This window comes from Nyctereutes procyonoides, unplaced genomic scaffold (genome assembly GCF_905146905.1).
Source record: "Nyctereutes procyonoides isolate TBG_1078 unplaced genomic scaffold, NYPRO_anot_genome, whole genome shotgun sequence".
In the NCBI taxonomy this organism is placed as follows: Eukaryota; Metazoa; Chordata; class Mammalia; order Carnivora; family Canidae; genus Nyctereutes; species Nyctereutes procyonoides.
This window is the reverse complement of record NW_026575159.1, coordinates 180351-196840: the sequence shown is the minus strand read 5'-3', so window position 1 is coordinate 196840 and position 16490 is coordinate 180351. Positions and strand designations below refer to the sequence as shown.

The window sequence follows — 16490 nt, the reverse complement described above, 5'->3', positions numbered from 1 at the left end:
AGTTAAGCATCACCTTGGGCTCAGGTCATGATCCCAGAGTCCTGGAATGGAACCCAGCATAGGGCTTCCTTCTCAGTGGGGAGTCTGCTTCTCCTGCTCCTCCCCCTGCTCATGCTCTCTCTCACTCTCAAATAAATAAAATCTTAAAAAAGAGAGAGAGAGAGAAGATATTGAAATGTTTTGGGTAAGAAACAAAGGTGAGAGCAGTGTAAACTACAGCAGTAGCAAGAAAAGTGGAGAGAAGTAGGCAGATTTAAGAGATACGGAGAAGGAAGTAAGGCTCTTAGCACTTGATACTTAATAATTAATAATTGAATAAAGAAGAGGAAGAAGTAGAGGAAGACTGTGAGTCTGGCCTGGGCAACTGGAAGAGAAAGAAGAAACACATGAGAAACACATTTGGAAAATAATGAATTCAGGTATAGACCATGTGAATTTGAGATGCCAATTAATATATCCCAACAAAGATTTTTCAGTAAGAACTATATGGATGGACTTGGAGCTCAAAAGAATAATCTGGCTAGTGAAATCCTATCTGGGGACGCCTGGGTGGCTCAGCTGTTGAGCATCTGCCTTTGGCTCAGGGTGTGATTCAGGGGTCCTGGGATCAAGTCCCACATTGGGCTCCCTGCATGGAGCCTGCTTCTCCCTCTGCCTATGTCTCTGCTTCTCTCTCTGTGGAGAGAAGTTAGGATAGCCATTGAACAGGTTCTAGAACAGTCCATTCTTTCAACTAGTCAACAGTCCAGTCCATATATGTCTGAGTATATGTGTATACATATATATACATTACACATATATATTTTACACGTAACACATTCACTACCTCCCTAAGGGAGATAATCCCAAAGTCTCATCTAGTTACAAAATCTTCTCACTGTAGAGTTGGTCGATGTCAGCTCTCCATCCTGTGCCTCTGAGCTGGACAAACATCTTGGTCCCTTTGCTCGGAAGCCTCCCACCAAAACTTGTGCTGGTGCAGGGATACAGCAGGGCTAGCAAGCTGACGCCCCTGCTGCCGTGGAGCTGTGGCTCCGTGGAGGAGATAGGGGCCACCGGGCAGCCACAGGTGTGGACCTCAGGTGGACAGAGGCTGGGCCCCTGGGTGAACCAGCTTCTCTTCCTGGAGGACTGTTCCCCCTCCCGCCTCCTGTCTGCACCAGCTCCAGCCCAGCATTCATGCGGGGAGTGGCCCTCCACACAGCAGAGTACATGGGGAGTCCCCTGGCCCCGGGACGCCACCCCCTAGTCCCCCCCTAGCCCCGGCAGCCAGGCTGGGACTCCTGCACTCAGGGAGGGGCTCCTGGCCTCTTCTCAGACGCCTGCTCCTTTAGCTTGAAAGATCCGGAGAAGGAGGGGTTCGGTTCCATCCACTCCCTTCACTGTTCTCCCTGGACTCACAACTCGCTTCAAACCTGACCTGATAAATACGTGATCAGGAAAGTCTGCCAACAGGAAGGCTCTGGAGAACAGAGCAGAGCAGCTGCAGCCATCAGAGAGCTGGCTACGGTGAGTGCAGGCACTCCGCGCTTGTGTTTGGCCATTCTGCCACGGAGAAGCCAGGACATTTATCTTTAATGGGCTCCTGATGTGTACACTGGTTTAGGCTATGTAGCCAGAGGGGGGAAAAATCCTCAAAATAAGCTGTTCCAAAGAAAACCGAGCTGCAGGAGGTTAGGGATTGGTGAGCGTTGCAGGGGCATCTTGGCCCCTCCCTGTGAAAATGTCCTCCCAGAGTTTTCTAGAAGCCTTCTGTCTCAAGAAGCCCAGGGCCAGATTGCCAAGAGGGACTGAGTAATTAGCCCCAATCTATATTAATGGCATTTTAGATTAGTCACAGATGAGCCCACCTTCCAACCTGTGCACTGGGAAGCCAGACGTGAAGGAGAAATGCAAAAATATAAATTAAAAAGTAAAAAAGAAAAAATAACAATAAAATATTAAGAGTACTAGATTAGAAGTCTTTTGAATCCATTGAGCACTTACTCCACAGAAGAGTTAGTGCTTAATTCGCAGGAGTTACCCAAAGAAAACATCATAGGGAGATGATGCTTAAATCCAGAAAAAAGAGTAAATGTTCATCAAGTGGGTAGGGGTGATAGGTAGGAATAGGGTGTAGGGGCAGGGTAAGCCAAAGCATAAGAGATAATAGCAGTAATAATTTAAGAAAAAAGGCAAATGGTATAATTTGACCAGGGCATAAAGAATGGAGTGAAGCATATGCCTTGAGTTAGGATGGGTACGAATCATAGGGCCCTTTATGCCATTAGAAACTTCATTCAAAAAATGAATCATCACTAAATAATTTTTAAGCAGAAGGTAAAATAATCAGATTTGCATTTTATAAATATCACAATAGCAATGTGTGAAGGATGCAGAGAGACCAGTTAGGAGACTACATTTGTCAAGGTGATGGAGGATAAAAGCATAAGTAAGAGCACAGTCACTAGTTTGCATAAATAGTGAAGAAATGATAATCTCCAAGCATCGTGAGGAATGAGTGGTGATGGATAGAAACCTGAGAGCATTCCTGGTGTTCTGGTTTAGGTGAAAGTAGTGGTGCCATTCAAAATACTGAAAATTATAAAAGGAATAGATCTGGGGGTTGTTCCAGCAACAAAATACACAGTCTGTTCTGACCTAAGTGAGATTCAGTGGTATTCTAATATATTTATTTAAAGGGAATTAAAATGACAAGATTTCAAAAGAAGAATCTTATGTCCTTTTTTTTCAATTGGGCCATATACTGATTTATTCAGATATACAAAAAAACTGCATATATTCGTGTATACAACATGAGTTTAAACATGAATACATCCATGATACCATGATCACAATGAAGTTAATAAACATATCTGTTACCTCCAAAAGTTTCTTTGTGTCCCCTTATGCCCCTTCTTTTTATGGATCAGATTTTTTTTTAAGATTTTATTTATTTATGCATGAGAGACACAGAGAGAGAGGCAGAGACACAGGCAGAGGGAGAAGCAGGCTCCATGCAGGGAGCCCGACGTGGAACTCGATCCCGGGTCTCCAGGATCAGGCCCTGGGCTGAAGGCAGCGCTAAACCGCTGACCCAACTGGGCTGCCCCAGAATTATTTTTAATTTAAAAAAAAAAAAAAAAACAACAACATTGTTTCAGGTAATAAACAACATTTATTTCTTTGCTTATGTTTGAAGCTAAATATTTTTTTCAGATTGTTTGAAAAAGAATTAGGTGAGATTTGTTGTGTATTCCACTTCAAAATGGTAGAGGAATTCATAACTATGTCTAATCCTTCACTCACATATCGTCTGCATTCCATTCCCTTTGTGCTCCCCTACCTAGTGTCTGTCTAACTATGCTGCAATTTTGGTGATATCCTGAGTTTCTTTCTCTTTTAAACTACAAGATAGTCTACTTTTATGATTAGAATTCATTGCCGATGCTATTATTAATCTTCTCCATACCAGCTAAGTAAAATCTATTTAACTTGGTGCTCACCTTATCTACTAAGGAGCTTACTTCATTTATTTTCTTTAAAGATTTTTATTTATTTATTCATGAGAGACAGAGAGAGAGAGAGAGAGGCGCAGAGATATAGGCAGAGGGAGAAGCAGGCTCCATGCAGGGAACCCGATGTGGGACTCAGTTCTGAGTCTCCAGGATCATGCCCCGGGCCGAAGGCAGATGCTTAACCGCTGAGCCAACCAGGCATGCCTACTTCATTTATTGATGCAGATATTAGGTACTGAGCAGGATGCTTCCCACCAAGTGGTTAGGAGCAAGTAGACAGCAAGAAGACATTGAGCTTTCAAATGCACATCAACCAAGCTACTGGTTAGCAATTATGCTATTAGCCAAGCATACCTTGCACCTACTATACATCAGTAGTCCATATTTTTTCTTTTCTCTAAAATAAATTTCTAAAACCACATATCCCTCACACATTTTTAGTATAACATTTAAATTTTAAGTTTAAATAGTTGGAAAGGATGCATTTTCACATATGTTGTATACTATAGATATGCTTTAATTATATTTTTATCAAATCTTGGAGCTGCAGATTTACCTCATTCAATATATGGGAATGTCTACCATACAACATATTTGGAAAAACAGGCCACACTGAGAAGCCATCAGAAAAATATGACTTTCTCTCAGTGTCCAACTTCATTTTTAAATTCAAATAAATGTGGCATTATGGGTCACCATGACAATCACCTCACATCAAAATTCTAACTCTAAAAAAGAGGCATAAAGCACCAAAGTCTCACCAGAAGTCTTCTGCCTGAAAGAAATAAGGTGCTGCCCCTTTCTATATTTCTTACAAAACCTCTCACTGCTTTGCCCTTAAGGAACTCTGTCTCAGGACAATACATTCTAGAATCATTTTGTTTCCTGGCCCAGAAACTTTTACATCTGAGGCAATACATTATATAAAGACTAGATTCACATTAGGTAGTGTTAAAGAGCATGCTTTTGGTTTCAAGAGTTTAAGGCAATTGTAAAAGTGATTTAGAAAGAAAATTCCACAAAACAGAAATGTTCTCAGGTAAATCAACTTTAAGAAAAAAATGAAAGAATACACACGGAAACTTTTGCCCTGGAAGTCAGTCACATTCATCTAATCTCTAGAAAGCCACAGCAGGGGTGCACTACCTCACTTTAAGCCCACTGCCATACACCTCAGAGTATAAAATGCCTATGGAATCATCCAGAGATTCTGGAAAATAAACAATCCCAAATTGGTAACTACAGTAGTCTTTGTAAGTTTACTAGTTCTTCTAGGTAATACTCACTAAATCATGCTCTACAGGTGATGCAAGTGGGGGATGAGCCAGGTGAAAACCATATAAAAGATACCATATGGAGAAGGAATGAGCTCATTGTAAATTTTGATGAAAATGTTTTCCTTTACACTCAATCTACAACATTATTTTGCCTCCTTCCATGATGCTGATATGCATGAAGAAGTATAAAATGTCCCAAGACTCTGCAAGCTAGAATGTTTCTCACAGTCCCTATATTATCCTGTACCATTAGGGAGGTTGACATCAATGAGGGAAAACAATTCTTCCTTTTAAATTCTACAACCATTTCAAATAATATTCTCACACATTCCAAGTTATTGAGGCTAGAAGTTAAGGATCCACCTGATGCAGCCACTTGCTTAAGGGTAGTCCTATGAATTATATAATTCTAATAAGCATGCCTGCTCTACCTGATGAAAACAGTTTACTAAAATAGTGTTATGTAAATGACATGGGAGTGTCATGTAAATGTGGGATGGAATAAAAACCAAAGCTCAACACACAGTGTACTAGATATAGTAAAATAAGAGAATTAATGAAGTTTCTCAATTCCTTTTGAAAAATTTAAGCAGTAAATATATTTGGCTATAGGAAAATACTTTTTAGGTACTTCAAGCATTACATGAGTTACCTAGTATTAATTGTAAAATTATAAAATGTCAAACTCCAGACCTTAGCAATCACAAACTGATTCTTTAATTTTATAGATTTTAAAACAGAAGCACCAAGACATGAAGTGACATGTCTTTTAAAAGTCACACAACACAAAGGCAGAAACAGAACTTGGTTCTTGTATTGTCTCAACTTATGCCATCATCTTCCTTTTAATTAATCATTAAGTCATTAAAATCATTCATATAAATGATACTTAACGATTTGGTTATATAGTAGAAACATCTATATTATTTCACTCTTACCATATGATATATTGAACACATATATGGCAATAAATTTTAAGGGACTTGCTTAAGGACCACATTGTTTTATAACCATTCTAAAGCTATAATTCATTTTGCTCTAAATCTGATAGTTTATAACAAAAAAAATCACATCTGTTACATTTGTAAATTAATACAGTTCTGAAAAATGTATATTATTTTCTTTCTCAAAATTAGATATCTTTTAAAGCACATGGTTATCTATTTTTCCCACTAAAAAGCACAAGAAAGAAAAAATTAAGGTTGCTATGCTTTGAAGCTTAAAATAATCTTCATTGTAAATTACCTTTAATGCTCGTCCTATTAGAATCACCATCCTACCATTACAAAATAATTTCTTCCTTATAAAGTCATTATTTTTAAATCTGAACTAAATATATAAGCTTTAATTTACTAAGGGGGTATCATCATAAAAGGTTATAAATTAAAGTAACATTTCATAAAAACTTATTGTATTGGTACTTCCATATGTTCTGCACTACATTTATTCTCGTGAATCATAAATGTATTTCAAAAGAGTTAATTAATTGTTAAGGATGGCTCCACATGAAAGAGCCTCAAAATTAAAACAAAAGTTCTTTATCTTGTTCTCATAGATTACTAAAACAATTTTAAAATAGCTTTATAATTAAATTTTAAGCTATAAAATATTTGTATTCTCAATATTCTACATCATAAAAATAGTCTGAAAATTTCTCACTGAGTTTAATCCTTTGGGGCTATGATAAATCAAAAAGTGTATTCAGCATCTATTGAGAGCAAAAGCCTTCTTCTTTTACATAAGGCAACCAAGCATACATAGGATGATCCAATTTAAAAAGAGAAATTGGGATCCCTGGGTGGCGCAGCGGTTTGGCGCCTGCCTTTGGCCCAGGGCGCGATCTTGGAGACCCAGGATCGAATCCCACATCGGGCTCCCGGTGCATGGAGCCTGCTTCTCCCTCTGCCTGTGTCTCTGCCTCTCTCTCTCTCTCTCTCTCTCTCTCTCTCTGTATCATAAATAAAAATAAAAATAAAAAAATAAAAAAAAAATTAAAAAAATAAAAATAAAAATAAAAAGAGAAATTGAATTCAATACTTTTTTCATTTAGAATATAAACAACCTTTATACATATCATACATAGGAATGCTTCCTCAAATAGATTATGAATGAAAATGTAAAAAACTAATAAAAGAAATCTAAAATTATCCTCAAGCTAAAATCTAGATCATTTTTTTCTTATGTTTCATTCCCCTAATACTTCCCTCAGACATAAGAAAAAACATGAGAAAAGTGGAAAGTACTGCTTCTGGTTCCTTCTTTCTTCCATAAACCATCCACCAGGCTAATCTACAACATACAGAGTTCTATAATTGACAACCGTAAAACAGACTTTCAAGGAGTATTCCAATTTTTCACTGTACTTAATTTACTGACTACAACTTTGCTCAGCATAAAGTGACCATGCATTAGAAACCAGAAAATATCTTCTCAAGCAAACTATAATCAGATGTCATTAGAGACTTCCACTTGTGGCCTAAATGGGGTAGCAAGAACAAGATTTCTCCAGCTGCATGGATAACAAATATGGGAAAAATATATGAAAGAAAAGAACAGTTTTCAAGACACTGGACATGAGGCAAAAAAAAGTACAAAGATAGCTAAAATATGGGAAACAAACAAGATAAGCTCTACAATTGCCCCAGGTTACTGCTCTGAGAGACTTTCCAAGCAACAGAGCAGTACAAAGGAGCTGAAGTTCAGCTTGGCAAACATCCTCAGATGAAGAGAACAACTGAGAACAAACATTCTGAGGAGGCCAACACAGGTGCATTTCATAGGCCAACTTACAGAGAAGAGAAAACTGCATAGAGAGAGAACCCCAGAGGTCTGTAGGGAATCCCTTCAAGTATTCAGTGAGTAATGATGAGTGAGCATGCAAGTGAGAAAATACCCCAGAGAGGGAAAAAAGTCATCTGAAGAGTTAAAGAAAATAGTGGATGCTTCCACCAGCAAGACTAGAAAAACTCTTAATTCTCGTGTAATAAATGTACACAAAAATGATTAAAATACTCAGGAAAGCCTTGCAACAGTAGAAAATAATTAGTACTAACCTGAGCACCACACCAGATCAAATTAACAACTATAAAAGAAATATGCAGAAGTATTAATATGTTTCCATGGAACTTAACTGCATCACTAAACAAAGCTATAGAAGAGTTATAGAAATACAAAAATATCCAGACTCGAGAAGTAAAATTTATAGTACTTGGCATCTAAGATAAAGGCATTTAAAGAGTCAAGAAGCACAGAGCATAACAGGAATAACCGATCAAACCAACCAAAAACTGACAGAGATGTTGAAATTAGCAGAAGAGGACATCAAAACAGTTATTACAGAGCATGTACTCTACATGTACAAAAACTTAAGTAGATCATAGAAAATATTTTTGGAAGTCCAAAATTGAAATTCTAGACATAAAAACAATGTCTGAGACCAAAAAAAAAAAAAAAAAAAAAAAAAAAACCACACCAAATGGTATTAACAGCAGATGACATTACACACACACACACACACAAAGAGTAAACTCGAAAGCACAGCAATTAAACATACTTAAAATGAAAAGCAAAGAAAAAAACAAAATTTGGTTTAATCAAAAGAACATAAGTGAGCTGTAGAACAACTTCAGGCAGCCTTATGTATGGGTAATGGGAGTTCTTGAAGGAAAAAGAAAGAAAAGCCCAATAAAAATATTTGAAGAAATGATGGCCAAAATTTTCCAAAACCCTACAAAAACTATAAACTCACAGATCCAAAAAGTTCAAAAAGGTTCAAAACACAAGAAACATGAAGAAAAATACACAAAGAAAATCATAATTTTCATATAACCAAGGATAAAAGAATTATCTTTTTTTTTTAAAGTTTTTTTTGTTTTTTTTTTTAATTTTTTTTGTTTTTTATTTATTTATGATAGGCACACAGTGAGAGAGAGAGAGGCAGAGACATAGGCAGAGGGAGAAGCAGGCTCCATACACTGGGAGCCCGACGTGGGATTCGATCCTGGGTCTCCAGGATCGCGCCCTGGGCCAAAGGCAGGCGCTAAACCGCTGCGCCACCCAGGGATCCCATAAAAGAATTATCTTAAAAGCAATTAGACAGAGACACCTGGGAGGTGCAGTCAGTTTATCAACTGACTCTTGGTTTCAATTCAGGTCGTGATCTCAGGATCCTGAGATGGAACCCTGCAGTCAGCTCTGCAACTCAGTGCGGAGTCTGCTTAAGACTCCCTCTGCCCCTCCTATCCCACCCATGCTCATGCATGCTTTCTCTCTCTGACTCTAAAATAAATAAATAAATCTTTAAAAATGCAATCAGAAAAAAAAGGACATATTATATACAGAAAGACAAAGATGAGAATGGTATCACATTTTTAATTGGAAACAGTGAAACAACATCTTAAAAAACTGAAAAACAACCCTCAATGTAGAATTCTATACCTAGAAAAAAATGTTTAAGAAAAATAAGCAAAATTTTCAGCACAAAAAGTTGAAAGTATTCATCAGCAGCAGACTCACACTACAATAAATATTGAAGGAAATATTTCAGGCAGATAAAATGTTATCGTATAGAAATACAGATCTATGAGAAGAAATGAATAGTACCAGAAATGATAATGATACATTAATATGCAGTATTTCTCTTATTATTTAAAACTCCTTAAAAGATAAACTTTTTAAACAAAAAAGAGTAACAGCATCTTGTGGGGTTATTTAAACATTTTAAGCAAAAAAGAATAACAGCGTCTTGTGGGGTTATAAAATAAGTAAAAGTAAAATACATCACACTATAACATAAAATCCAAAGAGTAGAAATGGAAATGCATTATTGGAAGGTTCTTATACTTGGCAGGATATAAAATCAATGCACAGAAATCAGTGGTATTTCTATATGCTAACAATGAGACAGAAGAAAGAGAAATTAAGGAGTCAATCCCATTTACAATTGCACCCAAAACCATAAGATATCTAGGAATAAACCTTATCAAAGAGGCAAAAGATCTGTACTCAGAAAACTATAGAACACTTAAGAAAGAAATTGAGGAAGACACAAAGAAATGGAAAAACGTTCCATGCTCATGGATTGGAAAAACAAATATTGTTAAAATGTCTATGCTACCTAGAGCAATCTATACAATCAATGCAATCTCTATCAAAATACCATCAACTTATTTCCCAGAGTCGGAACAAATAATCCTAAAATTTGTATGGAACCAGGAAAGACCTCGAATAGCCAAAAGATTGTTGAAAAGGAAAACCAAAACTGGTGGCATCACAATTATGGACTTCAAGCTCAATTACAAAGCTGTAATCATCAAAATAGTATGGTACTGGCACAAAAACAGACATATAAATCAGTGGAACAGAATAGAGAAGCCAGAAACGGACTCTCAACTCTAAAGTCAACTAATCTTCGACAAAATAGGTAGGAATATCCAATGGCAAAAAAGACAGTCTCTTCAATAAATGGTGCTGGGAAAATTGGACAGCCATATGCAGAAGAATGAAACTGGACCATTTCCTTACACCATACACAAAAATAGACTCAAAATGGATGAAACACCTAAATGTGAGACCTGAAACCATAAAAATCGTAGAGGAGAACACAGGCAGCAATCTTTTTGACCTTGGCTGCAGCAACTTCTTGCTGGACATGTCTCCAAAGGCAAGGAAAACAAGGGCAAAAATGAACTATTGGGACTTCATCAAGATAAAAAGCTTTTGCAGAGAAAAGGAAGCAGTTGACAAAACCAAAAGGCAACCTACAGAATGGGAAAAGATATTTGTAAATGACACATCAGATAAAGAGTGAATATCCAAAGTCTATAAAGAATTTATCAAACTCAACACCCAAAGAACAAATAATCCAGTCAAGAAATGGGCAGAAGACATTGACAAACATTTCTCCAAAGAAGACATACAAATGGCCAACAGACACATGAAAAAATGCTCAACATTACTTGTCATCAGGGAAAATATATCAAAATCACAATGAGATACCACCTCACACCAGTCAGAATGGCTAAAATTATGACAGATGTTGGCCAGGTTGCGGAGAAAGGGGAACCCTCGTACACTATTGGTGGGAATGTGAGCTGATGCACCCACTCTGGAAACAGTATGGGAGGTCCTCAAAGAGTTGAAAATAGAGCTACCCTATGACCCAGCAATTGCACTAGTAGGTATTTACCCCAAGATACAAATATAGTGATCTAAAGGGCACCTGCACCCCAATATTTATAGCAGCAATGTCCATTATAGCCAAACTATGGCAAGAGCCCAGATGTCCATGAACAGATAAATGGATAAAGAAGATGTGGTATAAATATACAATGGACTACTACTCAGCCATCAAAAAAATGAAATCTTGCCATTTGCAATGACGTGGATGGAACTAGAGGATCTTATGGTAAGCGAAATAAGTCAATCAGAGAAAGACAATTATCCTATGATCTCATTCATACGTGAAATTTAAGAAACAAAACAGAGAATCATAGGGGAAAAGAGGGGGGAAAAAAACAAACAAGATGAAATCAGAGAGGGAAACCCACCATAAGAGACTCTTAATCATAAGAAACAAACTAAGGGTTGCTCAGTTTGGGGATAGGGTAACTGGGTGATGAACATTAAGGAGGGCAAGTAACTAAATGAGCACGGGGAATTATATAAGACTAATGAATCACTGACCTCTACCTCTGAAATCAATAATGTTATATTATTATATATAATGTCATATTAACTGAATTTAAATAATGTTTTTTTAAAAAGGAATATTCTTATACTACACATAAAATGATATAGTATTGAGTAAGGCTGATGATGATAATTTAAAGATGTATATCACAAATCCTGAAGCAATTAATAAAATGCCAAAACAAAGAACCAACAAAGCTATAAAACAGAGTCAACAAAGTTAATGACTCAACAAAGGAGATAACCTGAATTATAACAAGTGCTTAAGTAATTCAAAGGAGACTAAAAAAAACCCAAAAAACAAAAATCAGATGGTACAAGTAGAAAAAAAGCAAAATGATATAACCAAACAAACCATATCAAAAATTATATTAAATGTAAATTATCTAAGCACCCTAATTAAAAGATAGAGATTGAGAGATTATGAGTTGAATAAGAAAGCAAGGCCCAATTATATGCTGCCCATAAGAAAAATACTTTAAATATGAAAACAAATTAGTCTAAAGTAAAAGAAGAGAAAAATGTAAACCATGTTAATATTCTCTATTAAAGAAAGAGTGGCTTTATTAAGATTTGAAAAAGTGGATTTCAGAGCAAAGATTATTACCAGGAACAAAGGAAGTCATTAAGTGATTATAAAGGGGTCAATTAATTAATAGGACATAATAATCCTAAATGTTTATGCATTTAAAAACAAAAATAAAAGATATAAAACAAAAGCAAAAATACAGAGAACTGCAAAAGGAAACAGACTAATTCAAATATAGTTGTATATTTCAATATCCCTCTCTTAATTGATAAAATAAATACGCAAAAGATCAAAAAGGATATACTAGACTTGAACTACTCTATTAACCAAATTGACTAAAAGGACATTTAAAAACACTTTACCAGGAAATTAAAGAATGTACATTCTTTTCAAGTACATACAGACATTTGCCAAAATAAACCATATTCTGGTCATAATATAAGTATGAATATATTTCAAAGGATTGAAGGTATTCAGAGTATGTCTAGGACCACAACAGAATTAAATTAAAAATCATAATCATAGAGATCTCTGGAAACATACTTCTAAACTACTCATGGGTCAAAGAAGAAAAGGAAAACTTGAAAGTACTTTAAATTGAATGAAAATGAAAGACAATCTATCAGAATTTGGTGGATGTTATCAAAGAAATACTTAGGGGAAACTAACAGCACAAAATCCTATATTAGAAAAATAAGAGACATCTCAAAGCAAAGACCTCAGCTCCCACCTTAAGAAACCAGAAAAAGAGAAAATTAGCAGCAGAATTAAAGAAATAATAAATATCAAAGATGATATCAACAACTGAGAAAACTAATGAAACAAAAAACTAATTATTTGAGAAGATTGTTAAAACTGATAAATTTCTAGCCAACTATGAAGGAAAAAAAAAAAAAGAAAAAAGATACAAATTACCACCATCAGAAATGAAAGAGGTAGCATCACTACAGAATCTACAGATATTAAAGAATAATAATGGAATACTGTGAACAGGTTTATGCCAATAAATTTGACAATTTGGGAGGTTCTGGAGGAATTCTTTGAAAAGCACTAAAACTCATTCAAGAAAAAATAAATGACTTGAATAATTCTATGTCTATTAAAAAAATTGAAACTCTACTATAAAACCTTCCCAAAAAATAAAATACCATGTCCAGATGGCTTCCCTGGTAAAATTTACAAAACATTAAAAATAATACCAACCCCACTGAAACTTTTCTAAAACACTGAATAGAAGGAAATATTTCTCAATTCATTTTATCAGGCCAGCATTACTGTGCTACTCAAATCAAGGAAACACATTACAAGAAAAAGCTACAGACACTAATAACAATCATGAAGCAAAAGTTGTAAACAAGACCTTAGTAAATCAAACCCATTATTACATAAAAGGGATAATCCATCACAAGTAGATGGGATTTGTCCCAAAATATATAATTGGTTTAGCATTTCAAATCAACCAATGTAGTTCATTACTACATTAACAAGCAAAGAGAAAACATGATTAATTCAATAGATGAAGAAAAAGTATTTGACAATTTCCATCATATATCCCTGATATAAAAACAAATAAACAAACAAACAAAACTCTCAGCAAATTAGGAATAGAAGGCATCTATGAAAAGCTGATAGCTAATGTAATACTTGATAGTGAAAGACTGAATGCTTCCTCCCTAAAAGCAAGAACAAAACAGGGATGTGTGCTCTCACCACTTCTACTCAGAACTGTACTGGAGTTTCTTGCCAATGGAACTTGTCAAGGAAAAGAAAAATAATCAGGTAAACCAGGAGGAAACATTAGGGGGAAAAAATGGAGAAGTATTAATTCTAAGCAAAACAAAATGAGAAACAAGAAATAGTAAGAAAATGGAGAGAAATGAAATCACACAGGAGAACAAATCCCCATAATTATGTCTAAGTAATGTATGTTCAGACATCACCTTCTTATTTTAAAACAGCCTAAATAAAGAATTGAGTGATAAAATATGAGTGAGGAGATAAATGTAAATTCTAAAGAACTTACCCAGAAAAGTATACTTTAAAACTGTTTTTGCTTATTTCAACAAAGCATTCCTTGGGGAGCATTAACATAGTCCCTAAAGTGCATGGATAAACTACAAAAATCTAGTATAAGACATCTCCTTAAGATTTCTTCTTTAAATTCCACAGTCTAGTGTTTATTTCATTAATGTTAAAACAAAAATAAAGGGTAATGCAGTTTCAAAAGCTATAAAACTATAAAACACTTTTAGACTCTTCTGGCTGGGAAGAGCCTCTTTCAAAAGGAAAGAAAACAGGGGCCAAAGGATGAGAAAGATCTACAAAGTTATAAAATTATATATAGTAATGGAAAAAGCAGTGTCACTGTTCTAACATTAGTTGTGTGACTTTAAAAATGACCTTTAATCTCCCTGAATCTGAGTTTTCTGCATCTGTAAAATAAAACAATTAGACCAATTATCTCTAAATTATCTTCACCATCTTTGAAAGTCTAAGATCCTATGATTCTAAACAAAATCATTAGCTAAAGGACATAAACAATGAGACAAATCTCTCTTTAACTGAAAGGAAAAATTAAAAGCTTTTATCTAAAATGAAGACACTAAAGGATTTTTGTTCATTAGTTAACATGAATATTAATTTCAGTTGTCTGCTTTATTTTATTCACAATTAGCTTAGCTATATTATAAGCTTAACTATAATAGAATTATATGTCATTTTCATTCTGTACCTTGTTTGAACGTAATGACACTCGACCTCCACAACGAGCACAGAACTTTGTTTGGCAATATGAACAGTTATGGCCACATCCATCAGCAAATTTTGTTTTGTGGCAAATACCACAGGTTGGGGCATCACCCTTCTGTTCTTGCTGCTGTTGTGATTCTTCTCCCATCTTCTTCACCTGCTCCTTGTACATTTCAAATTGCTGATGAAGTTTTCTGCAGAGAAAACAGGAAAGAAAAAATTAGTTTCCTGATGGCCTCAAAAAAATATTAATTATAAGCATCTATATATAATTTTAAATCAAAAAAGTTCTTAAAATGGGAATAAAGAATAAAAATTTAATTTTCTGGTTATAGCATAACATTCTACATGGCACACAAGAGTGTTGCAACTAGTTCTGTCCTTTAATATACATGTTAATATGAGAGGCAATTAATACATGCTAATAGAGATATCTCTTTGAGTTATAACTGTAAAATTTCTACCATTTATATTTTCAGTTATATGCCCCAAAATATTTAAAATATTATTTTTCAAAGGTTTAGCTTCAGAAATAGACTGAGCAGATTTGACTTACACAGTGCAACCAAAACCTATGAACTTCAAATCATCAAGACAACTCTCAACTGGAGTGATCTTAAGAATCCAAACAGAGTGGAAAACACTGAATGAGTGCTCTCACTAATTGTTTAAATCTATTCAACAGTCTGGTTATTAGTTGGCTTTAAAAACATTATGAAATGTTAGGAGACTAGCAAATAAGGCTGTGCAAATAAAAGTAAGGCCAATTTTTATCTTAAAAACAAAACGAAAATATGAGAAAAAGAGATATCTATAAAAACATATTATTTACTCTTTAAAAATAAATAGTGATAGGGGATCCCTGGGTGGCTCAGCAGTATAGCGCCTGCCTTTGGCCCAGGGCATGATCCTGGAGTCTCAGGATCCAGTCCCACAACGGGCTCCCTGCATGGAGCTGCTTCTCCCTCTGCCTGTGTCTCTGCCTCTCTCTCTCTCGAATAAATAAATAAAATCTTTAAAAATAATAATAATAAATAAATAGTGATAAAATTTCTCACTTCCATTATCTTCATAAAAGAAAATTTAAAATGTTTTAAAACTACAATTAACTCTACTTAGGACTTACAAAGCTGTAAATAATGTCACTGTCAATCTAAAAATGACAAAAAGCTAACTAATCTACAAAATCATAACTTTTCCTGAGCCCATCAGAGAGTTATGGATATAAGGCAAACAAATAATTTGAACTTCAAAGAGCAGCAAGCCCCTCCAAAGAGAAATTAAATACACTGTTTCACCTTTGGCAGAGCAGGAGAGAAGGAGAAAAAGAAGCCATCTTACAAGCTGGTAAGAGGAAATCAGTTAAAATTTCAACAGACTAGGGATCCCTGGGTGGCGCAGCGGTTTAGCGCCTGCCTTTGGCCCAGGGCGTGATCCTGGAGACCCGGGATCGAATCCCACGTCGGGCTCCCGATGCATGGAGCCTGCTTCTCCCTCTGCCTGTGTCTCTGCCTCTCTCTCTCTCTCTCTGTGACTATCATAAATAAATAAAAATTAATAAAAAAAATTTAAAAAAAAAATTTCAACAGACTATAAAAGGCCAAGTGTGGGCCAACATAACAGTTTGGAATAGCTAGGGGCCCAGACTCAAGGAAAGTTCACATTCACTCATAAGCACTTCCTGCAAGCCTCTACTGGTTACTTCTGAGGAAGACTGGGAGTAGGACATAAGAACAAATAACTCTTTGG

General features: G+C 35.5%; 1 protein-coding gene across 5 annotated transcripts in view; it reads right to left on the bottom strand.

Annotated features, from left to right (window-relative positions):
* Nucleotides 1–16490, bottom strand: part of RIMS2 (regulating synaptic membrane exocytosis 2) — a 583644-nt gene that overhangs the window by 455491 nt on the left and 111663 nt on the right. For all 5 annotated transcript variants that reach the window (XM_055314266.1, XM_055314267.1, XM_055314268.1 and 2 more), the window contains exon 2: nucleotides 14725–14935. In XM_055314266.1, coding sequence (XP_055170241.1) covers nucleotides 14725–14935 — 211 coding nt within the window. The remainder of the gene's footprint in view (nucleotides 1–14724; nucleotides 14936–16490) is intronic.